General features: G+C 44.5%; 1 protein-coding gene and 1 long non-coding RNA gene across 9 annotated transcripts in view; one reads left to right on the top strand and one right to left on the bottom strand.

Moving 5' to 3' along the window:
- The window catches only part of SPRED2 (sprouty related EVH1 domain containing 2), a 105,453-nt gene extending 79,571 nt beyond the window's left edge, over nt 1-25,882 (top strand). For all 7 annotated transcript variants that reach the window (XM_073212281.1, XM_073212282.1, XM_017652489.3 and 4 more), the window contains 4 exons: nt 4,296-4,464; nt 6,690-6,754; nt 20,528-20,674; nt 22,631-25,882. In XM_073212281.1, the coding sequence (XP_073068382.1) occupies nt 4,296-4,464; nt 6,690-6,754; nt 20,528-20,674; nt 22,631-23,296 (1,047 nt within the window). In that variant the 3' untranslated portion in view covers nt 23,297-25,882. The remainder of the gene's footprint in view (nt 1-4,295; nt 4,465-6,689; nt 6,755-20,527; nt 20,675-22,630) is intronic.
- Nucleotides 23,622-26,161, bottom strand: part of LOC108392337 (uncharacterized) — a 28,711-nt gene continuing 26,171 nt past the window's right edge. For both annotated transcript variants that reach the window (XR_012120956.1, XR_012120958.1), the window contains exons 2-3: nt 24,896-25,058; nt 23,622-23,732 (exon numbers count right to left, since the gene is read on the bottom strand). This is a non-coding gene — a long non-coding RNA (uncharacterized lncRNA). The remainder of the gene's footprint in view (nt 23,733-24,895; nt 25,059-26,161) is intronic.

Genomic DNA, 26,161 nt, shown 5'->3' on the forward strand with positions numbered 1-26,161 from the left:
ATAATGCAGCACTTCTGCCCACTGAAAGGCATGACTGTACACGGGAGTTCTGCAAACGGGGTAGGTTGTTGAAGAATCCCCCACATACACACACACACACTAAATGTTGGAATGGCAAAGAGGGTGTATAGATCATTTTTGGAATACAGTGAATAGATGGTATCAGAGTTCCCAGTATTCCAACTAGGACATGGAGTGCTTTTTCTGATAGAGGCAGTATATTCATTACCAGTGTAGTGCAGTTCTAGAATTTCAGGACACTGGTTTTTGCTGTTATTTGAATTACAGGTTGAGGCCTGTGAACTTAGCTGCCATTGTTGTATGGAAAAGTATGTGTCATACATCCATTCATAAGTTGTTATTTGGATAATTTCTTGTAAGTTAGGGACAGTCCAATTTTCCCGAGAAATTATCTGTTAATTTAAAAATGTCTGAGTTGAATCATTTTAGATATTACTCCTTAAACAAATCCTGTGAGAAACCACCGAAAGAAGATTAGTTACAAAATCTGGGAGCTTGATCACTGTAGTCGCTGCCCATGTGCAGGTCTGTGAGCCCTTCTGATCTCATTTGGTGGGAATGCCACCTGGCCGAGCTCTTTGAAAGGCTCTTTGGCAGGCTATTACTTTTAAAATGTGCGTACCTTTTTACCTGGCAGTTCCACATCCAAATCCTATTTCACACAAAGGTTTATGGACAGCAGTAATTCTCAAACATTTCAGGTGTCAGGATCCCTTTACACTCCAAAAATTTATTGAGGACCCCAAAAAACTTTTTGTGGATTATAGCTATTAACCGTTAACATATTAGAAATTGAAATTTTAAAAGTCTTAATTAAAATGTTAGCATAAATGACATTCTTTGTGGCAAATAACTACATAACTATTTTCCAGAATAAAAATAATTAGGGAGAATCGTGTTTACATTTTTGCAAATATCTTTAATTTCTGGCTTCCTAGGAAATAGCTGGATTCTGATATCTACTCCTGCTTTCCATCTGTTGCAGTATGTTGTTTTGGTTGAAGTATATATGAAAAAATCCCAGCTGCACACAGTTATATAGTTGGGAAAGGGAGAAGTATTTTAATAGCCTTTTCAGATCATTATAGATAGATGCATGTCTCTGATCTTATACCAAAACTCAGCTTGTAGTGGTTTCTTAAATGTGAAATCTGAAGCTATATTATCAATGTAACTAACTCTTCATACTGTTTGGTTAAAATCCACTGGTTAATCTTTTACTTGGAATGGATTCTGTACTCATTCCTGATTTCTGAAACATCACGCATTGGTCATTTGGAAACTAGTGATCTCCTGAGTTAGGCAGATCTCCCAAGTGTTGATACATTTTATTCTATAGTATCAAAAAAATTGCATTTCTTCATCTTACCACTAATCTCATTAGAAAAATATTTAAGTATTGGGAAGCCATCCAATACTTGAAAGTTCAAATTTTGTTATTGGCAACAAATAACCTCCAGTTGTTTTCCTGAAGGGTCAGACTCCCTGTGTCCATTTTCAAGAAAAAGTCTGCCAAATACCCGAGTCAGGTGTTGGCAGTTGGTCCTCCCAGCGAATGTGGGGATCCATGAAAAAGGCAGTCCGTTCAGTTCACAGCTGGAACAACCGCACACGTACTTCCCCTGGAGACAGCTGTCATTCTTCTGCATGCCGCAGAGTTGAAAAGGCTGTTAGGAGCTCTCTTCCCTTTGCCAGCTGTGCATTTGTGCACAGCCAGCTGCTGCTTCCATTCCAACTAAAGCAGCACACTACAGCAGATTGACTGCAGAAGCAGGTACGAGAGTCCGATGCCATGTACCTCCCATTGTATCACATAGGTGTGTATTCAGGGGTCAAGATTTAATCATCTTTAACTGCTGCACAAGGGTAATCCTACGGAAAGCTGGCATTTTTTGCTTTGTTCGTATAACAGTGATAAATCAGGGCTTTAACACAGTTTGGTGCCAGCACACAGCAATTTCACCCACTGTGCCTCTTGCACCCTCGGCACAAATAGCAATACAATGAAAAGGCACAAATGTCTGAGGTGAAAGTAGTTTTGCCACCCTGGACCCTCTGAAAGGGCCTAGGGATGGAGAAGGGAGGGCTCCCAGGAGCCCACAGACCACACTGAAGCATATCCCAGCATTGTTGTAAAAGTGACCAAGTAGAAATAACCTAAATGCCCGTTAGTATGGGAAATAGCTAAGTAATTCTAATATATCCATGCTGAGCAATGTTATGTATCCATTAAACAGAATCCTTTCTTACCTTACTGTATCTCTAAGACAATTTTTTAAAGAGAATAAAAGGCAGGTTGCAGAGCACTTGATCAGTGTGGCTACATTTAAACACACTTGCTCACGCAAACTTACGTGAGTATATGAGAAAGCCACAGAAAAGGGCACTGGGATTGTGTCCACCATCCTGACAGTGGGTAGCTCTGGAAATGGAGAGGTGTTGAGGGGAGGGAGGGAGCGAGGAGTAAGAATGGAGCCTTCATGTATTCATCTGAATTACATAAATCTTTTATGAGATGTATTTCTTGTATGGATTATTTTTAAAGCTTCCAACAAGAATATATAATCACTTTTTTTCTCCCCATGCATCTTATTTAAAAGGATATTTTTTAAAGCCTTTCTCAAGTTTTACATTAACACCTAAACTTCCCTAGAGGGTTTATACCTGTTTTGAAGATTAAAGCATCTAAACTTTTCATTTTTATCATTACACTTAGATATGTGATGATGTTACTTTAAGAGGGCATAAAGAGATGATATCTGATCTCCACCCCCTCACTTAATTTAGGTGGCTGAACTTTTCTAAGAATTTATTAAACTTCTCTAAGAAAATACTATTGGGATAATCTTAAACTTGGAAAATGTCAACCAACGACTAATTTTTTTCACCCTAAAAATACAGAGAAACTGGAAGTCTTTGTTTTTACAAAAAGTTTATTTTGAGACTATTAAATTCTAAAATAGATAGCATTTGTTAGTTAAAGCCTTGGCTATTTGGATTTCTCCAATTTGGAATGGGGCTGGGCTGACATTTAATCATTGCGCTATTCTTAGGGGGAAATGGCTATAATAAGCAATTTAATCATAAATAGAACCGTGTGAGGGAACTGTTGTCTTCTTTCAATACAAAGTAATAAAGTTAACTGCTTGGAACTATTTGGTTGACCAGTTTGACTGTTGTTCTCATCTGTTAAGTCAGGGAAGATTTGTTTGGCAGCACTTAATTTCTGTTTGCTTAGATATATTCTTGAAACTTGAATGCATTTAAAGATACTCTCGAATTTGAATTTATACTAATTTAGGCAGGCCTTTACTCTTTCCCTTACTCAGTCTAAGATTAATAAGGTTTCATTTTGTTAAATGTGGAGCTTTGCCAGAACAAGGTCAAAGCTATTAAGACTTAGCAAAATCATTTTTGATATATATAATGAAGCCATAGGAATACATGTCGATATTTTGGAGCTCTTTATGAATAAATAATGAAGCTTACATTCACATGCTCGCAGTGCTGCTTGTATAATATTAGACTCTGGTATCTTTATCAACAGTAGCACTGTGCTAGCCACAGAGGGAAGTTACTTTTATGATTCATCTTGATCTTTGATAGTCTGCTTAGGGGAACAGATTAATGTACATGGAACTGTTACAGAACGATATGAAATAGGGAAGGGAACAAGAAGAACTGAAGTAAATAAAAGAGTAAATACAGGGGACAGAGAAAGCAGAAGAGGCCAAGAAAAAACCTTTGAGATTTTTGAGACAGAGAGAATGAACAGAGAGGGGTTGACTTGCTAGATTTGGGAAAGGAAACTAGTGACATGAAGTTCAGAAGAGATTAGTAAATTCTTCAGCATGTTAAATTTGAGGTCACTGGGAAACACCTATTCAGACAGCGGAGGGAAAGACTGAGAGCCATTGAGACAAAGGCCCTGACATAGTAGCAGTCAGCCTGGAACAGAGCAAAGCCCCAAGACCTGGGCCTCAGCTTAATGCCCCGTCAGGGGCAGAGGGGATTAAAGTGAGTGAGATGAAGAGAGTGGTTGAGTAGAGCAGTACAGTGGGGATCCCCTGGGCAAGGGGGGCGAGGAGGGAGGGCTCCCTGGCGCAGACTGGGGAGAGGCAAGCAAAGCTGCTTTGAGATGGAGAGACTCACAGCTACGTGATGACAGGGCTGGAGGGCTTTCCTTGGTTGCCATCAATGATGGGTGGTTCATAGTTGTGATCAGACCCCATCATGTTTCACAAGTGACCAGCCTGTATGTTTGAATCCCTCAGGTGGTATTGGAATGCTATGTAAGGAAGGACTTGGTCTACACTAAAGCCAACCCAATCTTTCATCATTGGAAGGTCGACAATAGGAAGTTTGGACTTACTTTCCAAAGCCCTGCTGATGCTCGTGCCTTTGACAGGGGAGTGAGGAAAGCAATTGAAGACCTTATAGAAGGTATTGATTTTCTCATTGCATTCTTAATGGGAATATGGGAATGTTCCAAGTTCTTAACTCCAGTTGCCTGCCATCATGTATTTGAGGTTTATTTGTGGGGGTCTGGAGGCCCAGGTCAGTAGATGCCAAAACTTGAGGAACAACCAAGGAGCCCAATTATAGTGACAGTGCAGGGGAAAAGGAGATGCTTTTTAGAGTAAGGAATGAACCCAATTGGTTTTTAGACTCTTCTCTGAAAAGGCAAGGTCTGGACTTCCATGTGAATGACTTTTTGATAGATTTCATCTTTCCCTGACTGTTGAAATGGCTTTGGTCTGATCTGTCATGGCTCAGAAGTGGAGAATAGAATCTAATGGGACCAGAAGGCTCCAGGCCTGCCCACTGCCCTTCTGTAATCAGATCCCAGGCATATGGCTGCCACTAAAAAGAAAGGCAATCTGTGATTCCTGGAGCCCTGGTTCCATTCAGGCCTTAGTCTGTGGGTGAGTGAGTAGTTGGCGAATTGCATTTGATGGTGGCCTGGAGGCTGTTGGGCAGTCAGTTCTCATGGGCTTTTCTAGAGTCCACAAGTGAAGATATGTAAGTTCTCCACTTCAACACATTTAGTTACCAAATCAGAGAGCCAGAGGTACCAAAGCCAGGGCCCTGTGGAAGAGAGAAATATCAAGCAAGACATGTTAAGGCCCCATTCAGTAATTTGGGGAAATTAATGAGAATGTATGTTTCATTTTTTTAAGGCATAAAAGTGTTCTGAAGTTATTTTCTTCACTGGGAACTTGAGGGAAAGAAAGAAAAGCAAATCTTAAAGGAAAATCGCTTGCCATCAGTAGTAAGACAATTCCAGCTAGAACATGAATCCATGAACTACAACCATATGATTGCCCAAAAGAATAAAAATTAGTATCCACATTATAGGTCTGACATAAGATAGCCAATATTTAAAGTGTTGTTATTAAACATAGCTTTTAAATGTTTGAAGAAAAAATAGCTCCTATATTGTTGATAGAAGTTTGCAGTGTAGTGTGTCCATGTACTTAATCACTGAAGTTACACACAGTGTGATTCTCTTACTTGTAATTTTTTTCTCTATATACACTCTACCTAGCTATTTTCTATCAAACTTGCCTTAAACATTGATTGGCTGTAGTAATTAAAATAGTAAAGAAAAATTCTGAAACATTGACAGTGTGCAGAGGGTGTTGTGAGACATGTTTTTCCTCCTATGATCCCTCATTGAAATTTAAATATTTCTCATCCTTTTCCGAGCAGTTCTTTTAATTTCAACTTTATGTAATAGCGAGTATTTTCTAAATGCACATTTTTTAAGACCTAACCAAAAAAAGGAGAAGATAGAGAATAAATTTCCCTTTTGGTATATCTATCACTTAAGCAAATTTAAATATATTTTCCTTTTGGCCATTAATGATGTCAGTTAAATGGATCCCCTTGATCCACACATTACTGGGTACTAATAGAGGGGAAGGGGGGATGTTATACTGACTTGTGTACCAGAATGAAGAAAGAGATGAACATGTAAATAAATTGAACCCTAAATGACTGGTTTATTTCATGATGCAATAAACTGGGTTGTCTAACCTGAGCCTGAATTTTGGCCTGCAGAAACAGAGCAGACTCACTGCTTCCCTGGTATTGTAAGGGAAAACCTCCTCACCCAAGTATCCACTTACAAGGTGGCTGCCACGATCTGGGTTTTAGAGTGCAGTGCCTGAATTTCAGAACAGTAGGCACCCATACAAGCTATTTAGACAAACCCGGTCACTGGTAGTTTTAAAAATCAGAAAGCGGAGTCGTTTACACAGGGAGATTGGGGAGGGTCTGACCGGAGGGTTCAGTGTGCTTTTCGTACTACACGGTGGGGAGCCAGGGATCACTGTGGGGGTGGGGGTGGGGGCGCGGTGCGGCATGCGCTTCTGAGCAGTGGGCAGGCTCTCAGCACCTCGGAGGTGCCTCTCTCTGTGTGTGTTCTGTAGTGGTCGGTGCAGAAGTCTGAGGGCTTAACTGAGCAAGAACAGGCAAAGTTAATTTAGGGAGCATCCTGGCAAGAGCCAGTTAAAGAGTAAATTAAAAGTATTTAATCCCCAGGTAATATGTTTCTGTTGGGGATTCACATGCAAAGGTTATGAAATGTGTTATTAAAATATACTTCTTAAATGATTAGACTTGACTTACTGTCTTTGGAAACACTTTTTTTTTTGTCTTTTTAGGTTCAACAACATCATCTTCTACCATACATAATGAAGCTGAACTTGGTGACGATGACGTTTTTACAGTAAGTTCCCTTTGTCCTTTGCTCTCCAGATTAGTTGGTGAATAGTCAGAGAAAGATTCTCTTTAAAAGCAAGAGAGACACTCGGCAATTTTCATTTGCTATTGCTGTGGAGATACCCTTTTGAGGGAGATGCCCCAATACGGTTCTCCTATTAGGATACCCTTTTGGGGAGATCCCTGCTTTGTCACAATTTTTGCTGTGCTGGTTTGGCCTCTGTTGCCCCTGTTGCAGGGGTACAATCCACAACACGGCACAACATATCAGCTCTCCTGGACCTGTCCAAAGTTTTCTCACTGTCTTCCCTCAGATTGAGGGTGACCACCTATCTGGTTTGCCTCAGACTATCCTAGTTGTAGCACCGAAATTCCCCAGTCCTATGAAACACCTCAATCCCAGGCAAACCAGGACAACAGGTCATCTTAGTCTTCTGTTAGTAAAAATTCTACTTTGGGAGTACAGGGGCTTGTGAACCATGGTTCAGGCCCTCATGGAGATACTAGGTGGTTCAGGCAGAGATGTGACTGACCCATGAAAGGCATAGATGTGGCACAGACCATGTAAAGTACTCTGGTCCAGAGGAGAAAGGGCACAGGGGTCAGAGAAGACAGCTAGGAGGTGCGGCTGGGCTGGTCCTTGTGGCATCTGTACATGGTTCAGGAGGAGGCTTTGAGGCTGGAAACCGTTGGGGTGAAGGCGGAAGCGGGGATGTGCTGTGTTGCACATCACAACCTGAGGTGAATGGAGCATGGTAGGGGTTTCAGGAAATGAACTCAGTTGTCGCTCAGTTGTCCCTCCATGGAGTGGCTGGTGTGACATGGCTCTGAACAGGCTTTATACAGCACTCGAGCAGAGCCTCTCAACAGTTGGCATGTTGCTTACATCTGTTCCTTTGTCACGTTTCAAGAGACAAACAGCAGGCGGGTTAAAAGGTGGCTTCCTGTGCTCCAGAGTAAAACTGTCATTCGCAGCTGCTTCCCAGCTACCTGCCAGAAGTGATTTATAGAATCGTGAGAGAGCAAGAGGGAAGGGGGTGATGGAAGCCAGCATCCTCCTGGTTTTGTCCTTTAATCCACAGGGGATCAGCTTGCTGCTCTGAGGGTAACACCGATGCCTAGAAGTAAGTGTAGAAACACCCCTGCTTCTTGCAGACACTCGGAACTCATTGGAGAAGGCACTCCACTTAATTGCATTCTGTGCAGGCCCTGATGTGTATGATCAGTTGCCTTCATTCTATTTGTTTACAAGCAAGGGCCTCTTAATTATAATACGTCCCTTCCCCAAGACAGGCCTGGCCATTAGGCCATTGGCTATTAGGAACACATCCCATGCAAGGGTGGAAGGGTCACCAGGGGCTCAGGCGCCAGGTTTTCCATGTGTTCACAGCTCTCTGTTGTTGGACTTCCTGTCCTAAGACGTCTAGTCAATGAGACGTCTGAAAGCTGGAGCCAAGGAATGAGTGGCGGCATTAACTCCTGTGTAGTCTGTGGCTTCCTGAAGCTTGTCCAATTCCAAAATTTTTATTGGTGAGGCCAATGTTTAGAACTTGTAAATCTTTTATTATAAAAAGATGATAAAAAGTCATAAAGATCATATTACAACTTATGATGGACCAGAATTAGAATTCTCTAAGAGAATACCATGTGTACAGGAAAACTTTTGCAGGTGTAACTTGAAGAACCATGGGTATACCATCTGTCTCTGCTGCCAGCGCTGGGGTTTCCCTCTGTTTCAGAGGGTTCCTTGGGGCTGTTGTGGACATTATATTGATGCACATTTTACATTGGGGAATAAATTGGTGGAATGGGCACCCCAGATCCAATGGAGCAAGCATGGGCTGTCTCTGCTCACACTTTGCCAACTCTCATGGTAACCCCCCAAAACAAAACAAGCTCGTGCTCCTGAAATCTCTAGATGGTAAAACCATGTTGCAAGTCCTCAGTAAGGTTAGTGCCCTGCTTGGCGTGTGCATAGGTGTACCTGCACACATATGCACGGACACATCACATACCCTACCCCTGCTTCTGTCACCAGGGACCAGCACCATTGCTCCCCAGGTCTTCCCATGCCTCGCCTTCCCATTTCACTGCTGCCAGCCTGGGGTATTCACATCCTTCCTGCAGGAGACACCACCAGAGACTCCTGATTAGAATTCTTCTGATTTTCTGAGTGTGGGCTTCATGTGTCCTAATATTTCCCCCTGAACCAATTATGATTGCTCTCTGTCCTTTAAAATCCCATAGCACTCTGTTGTTTATTTCGCTCTTGCCACTTGAAAGTCTCCCCCTTTTTTGTTTTCATTTATTTCCTAAGTGAATGAATCTTTAATTAGAAGTAAGTAATCCACTATTATGCAACCCAGTAAAGCTTTGCTTCATAGATTCTCTGTAAAAGACCTGAAGCCCAGGTGTAGTGTGCAACGATTACAGGTTTTTCTTACTTTATTCATCTGCTTTATTGTTATCCTGGGGGACTATTTAAAGGTGGATGATTTTGAGGGATTCTCGGTAGCTTTGTGTCATATTTTTCTAGCTGTGTTTCTGCTGAGTCTGCAAATAGGAGCTGAGCTTCTGGGATTGTTGCCCTCCATCTCTATAAACCTTTGATTGCTCCTGCTTCTGCTTGCCTCCCATCAGATTTCCCTGGTGCACCATCCCTTCATGGCCCATCGACTCCATGGGGGTCTCAGGTAGAACTACCAATCCAGTTGAACAAAATACCTAGGCAGGGGTGTGTCTAGCATTAAATATGGCTGTGTGAGGGAACTCTAGTGCTGAGCCACTGGCTACGAATGTGTAAGATGAGTAATGCAAAGAATATACAGCAGCAACAATGAAAAGGTTAGCCTGAAGCAGTGGGAGGTTTTGGCAGTGCTAAGAGTTAGCACACTCTCCAGGCCTCTGACTGACAGCTTTTCATTTCTCTCACTTCAGAGGTGGGGAGACTCAAGAAGGACAGGATAGAGGACCCTCAGGTCTGTTCCCTGTGTTGTACTTTTGTCTTGTGGAGGAGACCTGTGCTCTGGTATATCTTGCAGGGGAAGCCATCGTAAACTTGAGACGTGACCAGCTTAGCTTTGTGCCTAAGCGGGGTTAGTTTATACCCCATCTTGGGACTGACTTCCTCCCAGATCTCTGCATTTAAGAACTCTGACACCGGAAAGCTTGGAGTGTGCAAGGAAGGGAGTTCTTGGGGATGCGTAGAGAAAATGGACTATGTAGAACTGGAGAGGCTCCAGGTTTTATGGTCATTCAATGAACAGTTTTCTGAATTTTCCTGTTTTGTAGGCTTTGGTCCATTAAAATACAGCAGTTTCTTTACTGCTGCAGAATTCCAAAATCACTTTCAAATGTTATTAACATCTTCACAGACAGACCAGGGTAATTTTAATACGATCCTGGGAGAAGGCAGCTGCAGTGTACACATACTTTCAGAGCAGGCTGATCTAGAATCTGTGCTCAAGTGCTGCCGGTGCTTCAGCTGTCGTGCTGAGTGGCTGGATTCTGCCTCTAAAACCAGGGGATTAGGGAAATATTTGCTGTAGAGAAAGATGCTTTGGGGTGTAGAAAATAACTAAGTTTCATCTTCCATAGTAAGAAGTCCTTAAATAATATCTATGCAAATCATGAAATAGTAGTATAACCAATGGCATTGGGAAAATGGAGAGAAATACAGGAAGAAAGCCACAAGAATTGGAGTGTATTTCTCTGGCAAGAAGATGAAGAGGACAGGACTGTTGTTTGGGATACTAAGTGATATACATGTGCCGAGTTTTTAGAAAGAAAGAATTACAGGGCATTTCTCTGGGGAGCAAGGGGTGTTAAGGAAGAAGGAGGAATCAAGAGAGACACTATAGTTAGAAATGCTGATTTGCCCCCATCCAGGGCTTAAAGAGATTAAAGAGAACTCGGCAGCAGGAGCCGAGTACTGTGGCTCTAGGCTCTCCTGTGAGCTGTTCTCTGCCTAATGTTAGGAAGCAGGTTTTTCCCACCATGGAAATAATGGCACATTAAAGCTATTAAAGCTAACAAACAGGAGTGAACTGCAAATGTTTGGCCTGTGGGAGGGGAGGAGAGCTGTAGACATGCAGACATTAATTCCTTAGATTTCCAGGTCTTGGCATTGGAGGGGATTTTGAATTCGTATCAGGTGAGCCAGCCTGCCTACTTCTGGCAAGTGAAATTGGATTTGCCTCATTGATGGACAGTCACAGAAGCAGCTCAGAGAGTCAGAGGAGTGACTTACCTAAGGTCACATGAGTGTAACAGAGTGGAGAAGCAGTGAACACCTCTCAGCCTTTCCAGGTCACCACTGCTATTCTTCTCTTCCTCTACTGACTAATTATATTTATGATATTTCAGCTGTTCTGTTTTTTACACAAATACAAGAGCTATTTTAGGGTTCTCTTAGACCCAGCTTGGAAAGGGAAGAAATAAGAGGATAAATAAGTGACTACTGTTCCGTGTGGCCCATTCATATGACGGACTTGGAGCCTACCCACCATGCGTTGGAGCGTAGAGATCCCCGAAATAACTCAAAGCTTGGCCATAGGAAGGCCTACTGCCTAAGGTTTTGGATTTTTTTCCCATAGTCTAGGTTTATATGACCACCTAATTATTGTTTCTGGATTTGGGCAGCCCTTCTCAACAGGGTTTCCTCATTAAGCCGGAGCTCCTTAAGGCATCCATCCTGTATAGAGTTGCCTTCTCTCCTATGCACCCAGCATGGTAACTGTCTGCCATCCTTTGCAGAATTGAGAAGAGTTATTCGCATTATTTTGAGTAGGCCTGAATTCTCTCCTAGCACCCAGTTGAAAAAAGCTGGTGTTTGGGTTATGTTTTGGTGTTCCATCAACTTTATTTCTTTAGATAGCCAGTCTTCCTTCACAAAGGAAAAATGTCATGCTTTTACAGCATTGTCAGCTTCTGGCCATCTTTTGCCGACTGGAAAATGTGGTCCTTCCTCATGCCCTATGCTTGACCCCTTGACATCCTGTTTATTGCAAGCTGAATTTTATTACTTTCAGGCTATTCAGAGCAGTTGTCCCTCATGACATCTCAGAACCACCTCCCATCCCCCCCAGGTGTTTTCTAAAGAATGGCCAGAGCAAGTGGTTTGAAATCAAAGTACCAAGAAGCAATTGGTCTTGTAGATTGGGCTTTTGAATATTTGCAAGTTGCACTTACTTTCATTCTTGATTAAGTAGACAAAGTGAATTCATTTGAATTTTGCAATTACCAAGGTTTCATTTATAGAATTGGAAGAATGCAGAATACCAAAAATTTCCTTTTCTTAGAGTTTTTCCTCCTAATCCATCCCCAACAAACACTAATACTGAAGGCAGGTTTACCAATTTTGTAATAAATAATTTGTAATAAATGGAGTTCACTTACTGATTTTCTAAGAAAGAGTTTTCTTTTTTGCTTTTTTAAGATGAAGCAGTATGTGACCCCTGAGTGCAGTTTGGAGGCTAAGGAGAGACCTGGATTCTGAACTTGGTTCCAGCCATTAGATAGCTGTGATCATTGACCCTTTAGAATCAAAACCTTCTCAGGGTGACCATATTTCCTGTAAGACTATTTGCTGGCCCAGAGGAGAGTTACGAAAGGCACAGTCCCCTGCACTTTCACATGTGTGATTGTATTTGGTCCTCACGACCACCGTGTGAGGTACGTCTGGACACTTCCATCTCTGCAGATACAATCGCTGAGGCCCAGAGAGAGGAAGCCACCAGTGCTCATTTTCACCCTCGGTTTGCCCAGAATGCAAACCCCAGCTTGCTGTCTTTCAGAGAACTTTAAAGAAAGGAAATATTTATTCAGTAAATGTTAGTTAATTTTACATATTAAGCATACCACATTCCCTTAATTGCAAAAGAGCTGCCTAAGTGGTGGAACTAGTGCATTAGCTTAAAGCCTCATCCACCTCTTCGCCTCTTCAGTGAAAGCGTGACACTCCCCTGTCCCTGCTTGAAAGCACCAGTCTCATTTTAGATGATGACTTTTCAAAATGCTTTCTGTTGTCTCTCCCTTTGGAATTAGGGGGACAGGAGTAGGGCAGGGGGAAGCTAAGTGAAAGAGAAAACAGATTGAAATTGTTAAATTACTTCTCAGAATAGTGAAAGTGGTCTGTGGTGATTTATTAAGAAAGGCAAAAATGTTTTGGGAGGAACAGCCCAGTGCTTCCTGGTGGTTGACAGTGGGAAGCAGCGTCCCATCACTGCTGCTGGCTGAGACCTTCTGCCATTGGTGGTGTGGACCGTCTCAGAAGATGGGCGGGAGCTGCTTCATCTTCTCGGTGGCAGTAATTGTCAAGCTTACATTAGATTAGATAGTAAGAGGAGGAGGATCTTTTTTGCTCAGCATGTAATACCTTCATTAGCTAAATTAAAGCAATTAAATACCTAAGGCTCAAAACAAAAGCTCTGAAGTGCTCTCAGTTTCAGGAAGCCCAGAGGCGTGTTGCTAGGCCACCCACAAATGTCTTTCTTTACTTATCCATATATCATCTTATCATTTTAAGCTATGGATAGTAGGATCCTATTATTTCCATTTTGCTAATTCACACAGGGGACGTACTCAGTGTTACCTGACACCCAACCTTCCTGCTTCCAACCCCGCAGGCAGTGCAGTGAAGCTAAGCTATGGGCTGATGATCAGAGTCCTTTCATTTCTGAATTTCACCTAACTTCAATATTTAGAAACACAAACCGTTTTCATGTGTAGGAATGTTGTTTCTGTAGCTTTTTCACAAGGAAAGAATGCCCACTTTGTCCCCTGGCTCCCAGAGAAAACACTGTCCTCGAGCTGGGGACAGTCGTCTCTTCCCCGCCAGCAGCTGCCTCCTGGGCCCAGACTGCCTCCTCCCTGTGCCTGGTTGATTTCTTGCTCTGCTTGTCCTCTTTGGAAGAGGACCCCTGAGCCAGTGTAGGCCCTTCAGACAGGTGAGCCCCGAATGGGTGACACCTTCCTGTTTACCAAAGGGAGAAGGGGTGGCCAGAAGCCCGTCCACCTGGTACTGCAGGAAAAGGTGTGTTTGCTGAAGAGTGAAGAACAGCACCCAGACCTCGTGGGCCAGGGCCTCCTGGGTCACCGGCCCTCCCTCCAGGGCACTGTCTTCTGAGAGGCAAAAGATGCCCGGAGTTGCATGTGATCAGTCTCATCTCACAGCCTGAGGTTGAGGCCAATGGTGTATATTTATATTTTTATATATAGCATGTGTACATACTTTTTTAAAAAACCAAAAAAGCCCTTGCAGTAAGAATATGGAATATTGCTTTGGTTGCATCAGCTGTTGAGACCTATTTTGGTGGTGGATTACAGTAAAAATAATACAAATTATGATCATAACAACAAGTTAGCCATCTTTAAAAATGTAAAATAACAGTTTCTACAGGCATGGCTCTTGAATCCTCTAAGCAGCAGTCTTAGTCAAACCTAGAATGTTCTTAGGAGGAGGAGAGAAGGATTACACATGAAACTGTTAGCTCTCAAACAGACCTTGGGGATCACCTGGGGCAACCCCTTTATTTTATGTATGAGGAAACTGAGGCCCAAAGAAGATAAACAACTTGTCTGGTCGAGCCTGGCCTGGAATCAAGTTTCCAATTCCTTCTCTGTAGTGTGACTTTTGCTTAACGGTGCTAGACGATTCCTGAGTGATGTGGTCTGGCTTCTTACGCATTTTCTTAACCTTATTTTCTATGTCTATTCAGACATGTAGGCCTGCTGACCTGCAGTGGCCGTCAGGATGGGCTTGGCTCCAGGCGCTGTGAACTGTTCTATCAGTTCATGTGTTCCTGGGGGCATGAGGGTGATGAAGTGACTATACTTGTTTGCTTGCCTCTCTGGAGGGTGGGGTTGTCCCATCTGTCTCCATCCCTAAGAGGGAGAAGAAAATTGCCAGTTGCCAGCCTTCTCATAGTCTCATCGAGACACTCGGTAGGAGTGTCCTACTTCAGAAAGCTGTAAACCAAATGCCCTAATAAGTTCCAGGTGTCCCTGAGAAAACAGCCCTGCACACACCTTTCCTCTCCCCTAAGTGCTGTTTGCCAGATGCTGCCACCTTGTTCTGTACCCCCACCCTTTTTTAGAAAAACAAAAATTTAGCAGGAAAACCCAGGGGAGCTGAGTGGATGCCCATAATCCTGAAAACACTTGTTTCATTTTGAAATGCAGAGTCCCATCGTCAGTACCCCAAGAAGCCCTTGGCTAGTGCCCAGGATCCCATCCCAGGATGGGTAGTCTTAAGCAAAACCTCTGGTCTGGCCTCTTTCCTTCTCTCCTTCCTTGAGATCCTGTTTGTCAAGGAGGTTGGCCTTCCGAACAAAGAGGTCTCATTCCCAGACCCGGGGCCTGTGAACAGCTGCATGTGCTTCTTTAAGAACTTCCAGGTAAACTAAAGGTCCCTACATAGGAGAGGGAAGAATAGCCAAATTTCCAAGAGTAAGAAATTATATTTTACAAAATTCGCATATATGGTAGGAGGGAGCCAGCCACAGGTTTAACATTAGGTATCTGTCTTCTAGTCACCTTTCTCTATTCAGACCAATTTCCACCCAAACCAGGCAGTGCTGACCTTGGGAGAATAGCCTCAACCCAGTGTATTTTGTACTTCTGATTTTCCTTTATTGTCAAGATACAATAACAGTAAAGTCAATTATTCAGAAGAAAAGTCTGTCAACTTTTGAAGCTCCATGGTTTTCCTCTCATCTGTTGTTAAATTCTGGGGAATTATAGGAAATACCTAAATTCTCAAAATAGTACGTTTGTCTGCAGAATCTAGCTATTAGAAGATTGTTCTTTTTGAAGAAGTATATCAGATGTTCACTGATAAATTTTGGCCTCTTTTTTTCTTATTCCAGACCTTGGTCTGGGTCGTCCACCCATCTGTAATGCCACCTGCCCACCTCCAGTGCCCCTCTCAAGAAACCCACCCTGCCTCACCTCCGGCCCATGCCACCTTCCGTGTGTTGGGCGCACATTAAACAGGGTGCTCACCCAGTGCAGACCCGCAAACGCTTCAGGGAAGGGATGGGTGATTTCACCCCCAGAATGGATTTGGTCGGATCAGTCATGTCTCTAGTCTAGTCTGTGTTTCTAAGGTTGGCAGTTCTCACTTTATCTCAGTACTCTCTGACCCTTCCTTCCACATCTCTTTCCTTCCTTTTCTGTGTCCTTCCTTATCAAAGTCTTGTCTCAGCTTACTGCCCTGTTAGAGGACTTAAGAACCAAGTCACACAAAGCTTCTTACTACTTTAGATGTGTGAGTTTTTACAGTGATCATAGACAATTTGAAGATGTAATCAAAGGTCTACCCTTAAAAAGGGACCAAACTTAGATGGTTAAGAAACACAACTCCCCTGTAATAAGATAGTGTTCCAAAGTGTAGAAAAAGGTAAAAAAAAAAAAAAGAAAAAAGGTGGAAAGCTGTCTAGCTTAGTCTACAAGACTGGCATAACCTGCTACAAAACTGGGCCAGGGTAACTCAGTTAGAGAACAATAGAAGCCAGACTCACTTATGAATCTAGATGTAAGGCTTCAAAGTAAAAGTTGTTAACAAATCACACCTATCAAGTATCCGTAAAATAAATTGAATGAAAGACCAGTAGAATATATCCCAGGAATGCAGATACAGCTTGTATTAGAAAAGCTAACTGTTTAATTCATATCTTAATAAAACAAAGTGAAGGTGGAAGACTATGTGATCATCTCAGTATATACATGAAAACCCTCTGGTGACATCCAGCATCTTTAGTGAAAACTCTTGGCAATCGAGAATATTTTGTATGCTATATGTATTCTATATTATACTCTTAGAATAAAGCAAGAGAAATGTTTTTCAGATTGTTGCAAACCTCAAAAAAAAACTTTCCAGTGTATTTATTGAAAAAAATCTACACAAAAGTGGACCTGTGTAGTTCAAACCTTTCTTATTCAAGGTTCAGCTGTACTCTGCTGCATTTTAGGTTGCAAATTTCTTAATTGGACATGTTTTTAATACTAGGCATTGACATTGAGTCAGAGTTAAACCCCCAGAGGCAAGAGCGTTGTGAAGGGTGCATCTGCAAGGGGGCAGCAGTCTTGCTCACTGCACTGTGTTGCCTGAGACCTCCCGTGACCCGGCTGCTCCTAGACAGCAGCGCTGCACCTCACTGTTCACAGTGGGTGGGCCAGCAGGCCGCCATGAAAGCTCACTCTGATTGTTCACTCCGGGTACAGGGAAGCCTGTTGCTGAAGCCACCCCTTTTAGGAACTTGAGGTCCCCAAGCATAGAGTAGCCATGGAGGATCTCCAATTTTGTTCTTCCCAAGCTCAAACTCACAACGGTTCAGAGACACCATTTGGAGAGCATGATGAGTTTCAAGCACAGCCTGTCTTTCCAAGTTGAAGTGAAGCTGTCAGATCAGTAGGTTGTCAGGTGCCGTTAGCTTGCGCACACAAGGAGCAGAGATATTCCAGAATCTTGCTTGTGAATGTGTATATGTGCCTAGCTTAGAGGGGCTGCTTTTCTCCCGTCATGGGTGGACACCACAAGTAGACTTGTGGGAGAGCCAGGTCAGAGGTGCAGGGGTACAGGAGCCTTTCCCCCATCTTTCTTGGACCTGCCATGACAGCATATTCCTTTGATTTGTAGGTCATACTCACCACTTGCCAAGCTGGTTGATGGCATAGATCTGAAATAAGCCTCTGCTTCCAGGGCAGCCTCTCCTGCACATGCTCCTTCCCCAAGCAGCATGGGCATGGACAGCTGTGGGCTGGACTGTCAGCTCTGCCCGCAGGAGGCAGTGAACTGCGGGCCTTTTTGCTCCTTTGCACAAATTCCTCATCAGATTAGGGGATATGAAAGGTCTTTCTCAGTCTCACATTCTCTGACAATGTCCAGGAAGCTTTGCACTTGACTCTGTTGTGGGAAGGGGCTGTTTGGGGCTGGGGAGGTAGGTTGGGTGCATCAGAAGGTGGCATTTCTGAAATGGATACTAGGAAAAACTGAATGTGCCTCATTTCTCAGAATGACTTTCTATACATTGTTAATCTGGACATGGGTCACAGAAAATAGGGTGGGTTAAGGTGAGCAGATGACTAACACAGACATGATCATGATAGGTTGACTAGGTTTCTAAGAACTAAATGCTGAGTGCCCATTACAATGTTCACTACAACCGTAGCTTCTAACCCAGGAGGTAACTCATGTGGGTGTTGGATCAAAGAATTTAACCCTTGAGATTTGAATCACAATGAAAGGCCCTTGTATACTCATTCAGGAAGTATTTATTGAGGTCTTTAGAAACCTTTGTATTGTGAGACGCCCATTCCCTCATCTCCTGGGTTTGCGTAAAGCAAAGCGTACCTTCTTACTTACAGAAATTGTACTTGTGTTAGTCCCAGCATAACACCTCTCCAGGTAGGCACTGGAAAGGGCTCGCCTGAGCTTGAGAAGCAGCTGTGTGGGATATTGAAATCCCACTGGGTGGTCAGGGGCTGCACTTCAGTCCACCTCTGCAGTGGCTGCCTGCTGTAGTTAGCAGGACCCCAAGTGTGATGTGGAGATAATATTTTACCTGCAACCATGTTCACATGTAGCCAGGGCCTGTCTACTCATACAATCTGAGACTAGTAAGTCTTTTGCTTTGTTGTGCCATCTAATCTACAACCACCCATGTGTTAAGAGGTGACAGGAGCTCCAGAGATGTAAGGAAAGGGTGGGTGAGAGTCAGAGGACAGGCCAGAGTTTGGAAGTAAAACTTGTGTATGAGTTTGGTCTTTTTTGGTTACTGGGATTTGAGGGATAAATAGCAGTTCTCTGAGTTCTGAATCCATTGAGAAAAAACGATAGGAGACCCTTATTGCTGATGATGTCGGTCCTGGTTGACACCTATGGGAACTGGGCGTCTCAGGAGCAGACCCTAGGATCATCTCCACTGCCGCCCTGCAGGAGGGCAGGCCCTCAACCTCCAAGGGGATGCACAGTCCCGAGAGTGGTTGCCAGCATGTGCTGTTTGCCACCTGGGTGGCTCCCAGGAGGCAGAGTAGGGAAATAGCAGGCACTGCACGCCTCTGCGGAGAGTGGGGCAGGGTGGCCAGAGGGAAGCAGGACTGTGGTGCAGTTGGAAATGCTGCGGCAGGAAAGGAGCCAGGAGTGAGGAGAAAGTGCACCCAAATGACACATCCAGTGCCTTCTGGCTTACATTACTAAGGCAAATTGGCTCATATCATTGGAACATCCTAGAGTGAATGGGATTCAGGCTTGAGTGGATCCAGCAGCTCAAATGGTTTCTGTGGGGCTGCCTTCTCTTGGTTTTGCTTCACTTCATCCTCAGAAGCTTCTCTCCCCGTGCCCTCACCAGGATTCCAGGTTAATAGGACCCTTAGATCTTAAGTTCCAAGATAAAGAGAGCATTCTTTCTGACCTCTCCATCAGAAATCTCTCCTTACTGCCTCAGAGAAGACCGTGTGCCCAGATCTTAATCAGTCATTATGGATTGAGGGATTTGAAGTAGCCATTGACCCCATAGCACGTGGACCAAACAGAATTAGAGAAAAATCCAGAAGGTTTAGGTCCCCAAAGAGATGCAGCACATGTCCACCAAGTTTTAAAAATTAATAGTAGTTGTGTTGTGTAATGGAAATATGGGTGTCTCATTCTCATCTTTTTCCTAAATACTTGTCCATTTTTCTGAGTATTTATGGCTTTATAAATGGGGAGGAGGGTAAGAATAATTTACAAGTCTGTTTGTTATAACTTTGCTTTTGCCCACAAAAGGATTTATAATACTAACACAAAACATGTAAAATAAAAAGAGATAAGCAAATTAAGGGGACTATAAGAGAAGCAATAGCCAAGGATGAGTTCCTAAATATTTGTGAGAAATAGGTACAAGAAAAACTTTTTCTTTGCGTTTGGGGAAATAAAGAATCTGTGACTCTAAGAAGGTGGGGTGGGGGTTTTCAGGGGCCCTGGCTTCATTTAACAAAAGCCCTTTTTGAGCAGGTGGCTCTTAGGTGGGGGGTTGTGGAGGGTGAGCATCACCTGGCCTGCTTCATCAAGCCTCAGCTGGGAGTGGAAGCATCTCGGTGACAGGTGTATTGGGAGGCGGCAGCCCCTGTGCTCCGCCCCCGGCACAGTCCATCCTGATAGCCGACCACCTTCCACAGGTGCCAGTCTATACCCACTGCCTCTGATGGGAAAGCAGCTGTGCATTCACCCTCCACAGATGGGGGCCTTTGTCCCTCTGTGGGGTCATCCGTTTTGTTTCCAGTTTAAGTTAACCCCGCGACTTGCCTCCAACACAGTATTACAAAACTTCTTCCTGGAAAGTCAGTGCCCATGATCCCACTGAAGTATCCTTATCTCTCAGACTTTCAGGCTGGGACTAGCCCACATATAAACATTTAGGATTGATTTTTGCTTGTTTGCATTTCCTCAGCTTGCCAGAGCACCTCCTAACCAGGGTTCTTGGTCAAATGGCGATGAACCAGCAGGAGGCCTGGCGTAGTGAGCCTTTCCCCAAAGCCTGTCACTGCTTCCACGTTGGAGAAAACAAACCCAGCTTTCCAGGGTCTGCTAGCTGGGTTTCTCTGCACAGTGAGCCGGCCACAACATGTTTAGACAGACTGGGCCTTCAGGGGTCCTCCTGCCTCCCACAGCCAAGATAAACACAAGATTTCGGGAAATACAGCAAAAGACCCCACAAGTGGGGCTTAAAGGTGTGCTACGGTTAGGTGTGTGGTTTTGGTTTGTTTTTTAATTAACTCTTGGTTACCTCCCTCTAAACAGACAGCTACAGACAGTTCTTCTAATTCCTCTCAGAAGAGGGAACAGCCTACGCGGACAATCTCTCCCACATCCTGTGAGCACCGGAGGGTTTATACCCTGGGCCACCTCCATGACCCATATCCCACGGACCACTATCACCTTGAACAGGTGAGTGGCAGTCTTGTTCCCCTGAGGTCATGGGGTGGAGGCCTTCCAATTCTGGAACAGCCCCCTTCCCCTCCTGTTCAACCAGGTGCCCCAAGCCCAGGCCTCCTGTGTTCCACTTTGTACCCCACCCCATACTGAAGGTGTTGGGGGCTGCTTCCCCGTACTCAGGGTCTTCTGGGCATCAGACACCTTCTGTGCTTTGTCTCACTTGACCCTCACAAATTTGCCCACACAGCTGGGCCTTAGCATCCCCAGTTTATAGGTGAGGGTGCTGAGGCTTAGAGAGACACAGTCCCTGATGGAGCAAGTTTCAGATGCAAGCCTGTGCTCACCCTAGGTGCCGTGCTGCCTCCTGCCTGTTTGAAAGCATAGAACCACGATCAGGACTGAAGAGTGCTCTACATGCTTGGCTTGAGCGCCCTGGCATTACGAGCCTTGGGCCCAGGGCTTGCTCAGGGAGATGTAGGTAGAGTTTGGAATTCAGTGATTTCAACAAATATTTACTGAGCGGCTGTTTTGCAGAGCAGGTTCCCAAACTGTGGGACATGGACTGGTGCCCATGTGGGGTGATGTGGCCACCAGTCTGCTTGGAAAGAGAAAAAGAGAGCAGAGGGCAATTTGGCTTAGGGGGAGAGGGTTTTAACATAAAGCTAGATTTATATGACTTTTTTTAATCAATCAGTTGTGTGCTTCCTAATATTTTGGCATTAAAATGTTCTTTTTTAAAACCACATGATGGTAGCAGTAGATGGGAACTGACCTTTTGACTCCCCTTACATGACAAAATAATTAGCGAAGTCTGTGTCAGCACCCAAGGTTGGTTTTGAAGTACTATAAGATGGTAATTTTCCTAAGTCAGGGTAACTGGGGTCAGAAATCTGACAGGAATTATAACAAAGCACATGGCACATGACCTGCTCCCAAGGAGCTCACAGTCTGGTGGGAAGTGATGGGTAGTAACCTTTGGGCCCTGAGCCAAGTCCTCTGGCACTGGTGTAACCCCAACACCTTCAACACCTGTGCTGGCGCTGTGCAGATTCTCTTTCAGCCCTTGCACCGTGGTCCTGCACAGTTTTGTAGTCATGTCAAACATAGGTAACCATTCAGCACCTGCTGCTCTGGAGGAGGCACTGTTGCCAGCGCAGTGGAACTGCCTGCTGAGATGTCTGTCCCACCCTCAGGGAGAACTGTTGGGCTTTGAGGCCCGAGGGTGTGGCTTACAGTCGAGCTCTGCCATTCACTCTCTGTGAAGTCCTGGCAGGATTTGAACCCAGGCTGGTGGCCCCCAGATCCACACTGCTATCCTTTTCATATCTGGGCATCTTATCTTCCTAACAGATTACAAGGTACTTGCAAGCCTTATAGTTCCTAGTATGCCCTTCTGTTCTTTGAATTTGACCCACACTGAGAAACACATTTTATATTGTTACCCAGTGTGCACAGAGAAATGAGAAGTACTTACCTTTGTAACATGCACTGTACTCCAGTATCCTTCCGTTTAACTGAGAAAAACAGCTGATCTTACAAAAGAACATACGGTACAAAAACAAGTGAAATTAATTAATCTAAGACGTTAGAAATCAGGATGGGACATGACACCTTGAGGGTGGGAGGTAACTGAAGGGAGGGGGTGGGGTCTTTAAGGAGGCCTCACCTTCTGTGTCTCTATCTGGTTGTGCTCAGCTTCTGAAAATTCAAACTATTCTTAGAGAGTACACACTTGCCCAAATATATGGTAACACTTCAACAAAAAAGGAAGAAAATGTTGGTCTTGACCCATGAAACTGATTTCCTGACCCTGGAATGGACTGACACCAATTCCAAATACAAGATGTTCAGTAATTAGAGAAATGCCTTTGTCAAGGTGAAAAGTGCATATTGGAGGGGGGTGGTTGGTTCGGTTTTTTGTTTTTTGGGCCACTGCTATAAAATAATGCCTCCCTTTTCCTGGGGCAGGCGATGCCAAGGGCCTACCACCAGGTGAGTTTCCCGGACGACGACGAGGAGATTGTACGCATCAACCCCAGGGAGAAGATCTGGATGACCGGCTACGAGGACTACCGGCACGCGCCGGTGAGGGGCAAATTCGCGGACACCTCGGAGGATGCAGACTCCTACGTGCGCTTCGCCAAGGGTGAGGTTCCCAAGCACGACTACAATTATCCCTATGTGGACTCCTCGGACTTTGGCCTCGGTGAGGACCCCAAAGGGCGCGGGGGCAGCGTGATCAAGACGCAGCCCTCGCGGGGCAAGTCCCGGCGGCGGAAGGAGGATGGGGAGCGCTCCCGGTGCGAGTACTGCAGGGACATGTTCAACCACGAGGAGAACCGGAGGGGCCACTGCCAGGACGCGCCCGACTCCGTGAGAACTTGCATCCGCCGGGTGAGCTGTATGTGGTGTGCGGACAGCATGCTCTATCACTGTATGTCGGACCCCGAGGGAGACTATACAGACCCATGCTCGTGCGACACTAGCGACGAGAAGTTTTGCCTCCGGTGGATGGCTCTTATTGCCTTGTCTTTCTTGGCCCCCTGTATGTGCTGTTACCTCCCCCTTCGGGCCTGCTACCACTGTGGCGTGATGTGCGGGTGCTGTGGCGGGAAGCACAAAGCGGCCGTGTGACTCCATTTCCCTCCCCTTCCTCCTTCCACAGCCGCAGGGGAACTTGTCTCCTACACGTGCTCATCTTCTCCCCTGCCCCCCCCCCCCGAGTCCCTGAAGGCGCCCTTCCAGCCTGGGGACCTGCCTGTGAACCCCGCACCCACCAACCCCCCACTCTGCATTAGCCACACCCACACCCACACACATGCACGCTCCTGGACACAGTGTTCTAAGGGAAGGAACCTCTGCAGAGACTCTCATGTATTACTAGCAGTCTGTAATCAAGCTAACTGTCTTATACATGTGGTGATTTCATCTCCTTCCTACCCACCTCTTCCAGTTCAGAGGCGCCTGCAGTCGGAACTGCTGATTTGGGGTGGGTTTTGTAGTTGGTTTTTCCAAGAGCATCCAGGACTATGTTTCTGTTGGTTCAGCTTGCCTGAGGAGGGTCGAGTTCCTGCGGAAGTGTGATGTCAGAATGATGAAACCCTACCAAGAAGTATTTTAACCCACAGTTATTATATATAGGAGGTGAGCTAGTTAAACTTCTACCACAAAACAAGATCACTTTCACTTTTCTAAAGCCAAATTTACCATGTAAACTGGTTTCTATCTTAAACCCATCGTCATTTTGGTCCCCCCCCAGATTCTGTCACTTACTCCCTGATGCAAAACATTCACCTGTAAAATGATTTGAGAATTGAGCCTTAACTTCAGATTAACTTGTGAGAATCAGGAAAATTCCTTAAACTGCATCACATCATCTTGGACCAGGGCTAGAAAGGGGACTTTAGGTTTCTCTGAGTCTCCCCAAATACCCCTAAAGTAGAACTTTTTAAAATTGTGTCATCACCACTCTAAAAATTTAGCAATATTAGAAGAAAATGCTAATGAAGAAATTTTCCTCTTTGTTTTGCAAACGAAATAGTCTATTCAGACACAAACCAGTGTTCTCTGAACAAGTTCCAGTTGAGAAACGCTATTGTGCTAAATACAACTATAGGAGCTACCCCACCTCCACTGGCTATTTTCTGTTAACTGGGGGAAATTTTAAATGTCATAAATTTGAAGAGTGGTGGGTTGCACTTTGCTCATGGGTTTGTGCTTTTGTTTCTATCTTGGACTCAATGTCACATCACCAAATTCTTCATTTATACTTGGGGAAAAAAACAAGGCCATATGTAAAAACCCTTCCAATGCCTAAGTGTCTTTCTCCTGCAACGCCAAACCCAGACTTGCCAATGTGGGTGCACAGATGGTCAGGTCAGCAGACTGGGTCTGCCTGTCGCCTTGCCACATGGGAGGCTTCTAATTAGCAGGAAAAGAGTATTTTTCTAATATATTGCAAAGAATAGCCAAATAGTCTTATTGCAGAAAGAGGAAATGTTACCTGTACCTAGCATCGTACAGTCAGAACATCATGGAGACTACGGGGGACAGGCTTGTCAGTGCTGGCTTCCCTCCATGACCTTCCTGCAGTAATTGCCCCCTGGCATGATCTGCCCCTGTCTCCCCACCTTCCCCCATCCCTTCTCTGGTACACACAGGACATCAGTCTTCAAGGAAAAGGACTTTTTTCCTGTCTGCCAGTCGTATTAGGAAAGTGCTAGCCATGCTTACCTTCATGGAATGTTTCCATCTCGTCTGAGGGTCCATCGCATTTCTTTAGTTAGGTCATTGGTGTAAATACCCAGTATACCTGAGTTAGTTGGTAGATGTTTTCCTTTGTTGGAGTGACTGGTTTGGGCCTTCCAGTTTGGAAAAGGAGCGGAGAGCTGTCAGTCTGGTGATGGAAGAAAAGAACAGTTTCCTTGCCTGGAGAACATCTAGAAGCCTTCAGCCAGCCTCCACAGGTTGTTGAGATCATCTCCCCCTCCCCCGCCCTGCCTGAGGCACCTCTTCAGGGTCTTTCTCAAGGTCTCCTCTCTACGAAGCACAACACTAATGTACTTTTTGTTAGACCTCAGTTCAATTGCCCCTATTTATTTGAGGAAGAATACACACATCCCACTGCTTTGTGTCTCTAGTCATTATTTGTTCCTATCTTCCCTTACCCCTTGTAAGGCTCTTCTCCATCCCTTCAGTTACGCTAGTGACTCTTACTCCGCATATACTTTTTGGTTTGTGAAGGCAGCGGTTAAAGGCACAAGGACAGCCATGGGGACATTTATGTAAATACATCTCTAATTACCACACTGCAGCTGAACAGTGTGCAGTATTTTCCCAGTCAGCTTTGCCATACTGACGTCAATCATTTGAGAGAAATTATTCAAATTTTATTTTTGTATCTGTGGTAACAAAACATTAACCAAAAAATTTTCTGTTTGGATGCTTCCCTCCAACCTGTGCTCCCCCCAACCCCATCCCAAGCTATTTGCTCACATTAACAAATTAAAGTGCCTGAAGCATAATTCATTCTTTATCTGTAAACTAAAAACCCTGTTGTATTGATTTTTTATAATAAGCCTTTTTACCTCTGTGTAAAAAATATATATACAAGTGTATGATGTACATTTTAGTTAACTTTTTTTTTATGGTTTCTAATATGTATGACCAATGTAGCCATTGCTTTAAAATGTACCATGTAAATATAAACATCCTATCAGATCACTGACTTCAGGGCATTTGTCTGGCTGATGGAGGGTGGTGGCGGAGCCACAGCAGGGGGGGAGTGCCTGTCCACAGGATGAGAAAGGGTTTCCTTTGGACAGGGCCATGTGGTCTGTTCTGTGAGGCCCTTCCCGCCTATGGTTATGTCAGTTTCCCAAGGGGACACCACAGCTCTTCAGGCTCGGATGCCTCAAGTGAAAGGAATGCTGTATGTCACCGCCCGGGGAACACCCCCTCGCCCTAGGTGCTCCTCACGCTCCTCAGAGGGAACAGCTG

The sequence above is a fragment of the Manis javanica genome, chromosome 1 (genome assembly GCF_040802235.1).
Source record: "Manis javanica isolate MJ-LG chromosome 1, MJ_LKY, whole genome shotgun sequence".
Lineage (NCBI taxonomy): Eukaryota > Metazoa > Chordata > Mammalia > Pholidota > Manidae > Manis > Manis javanica.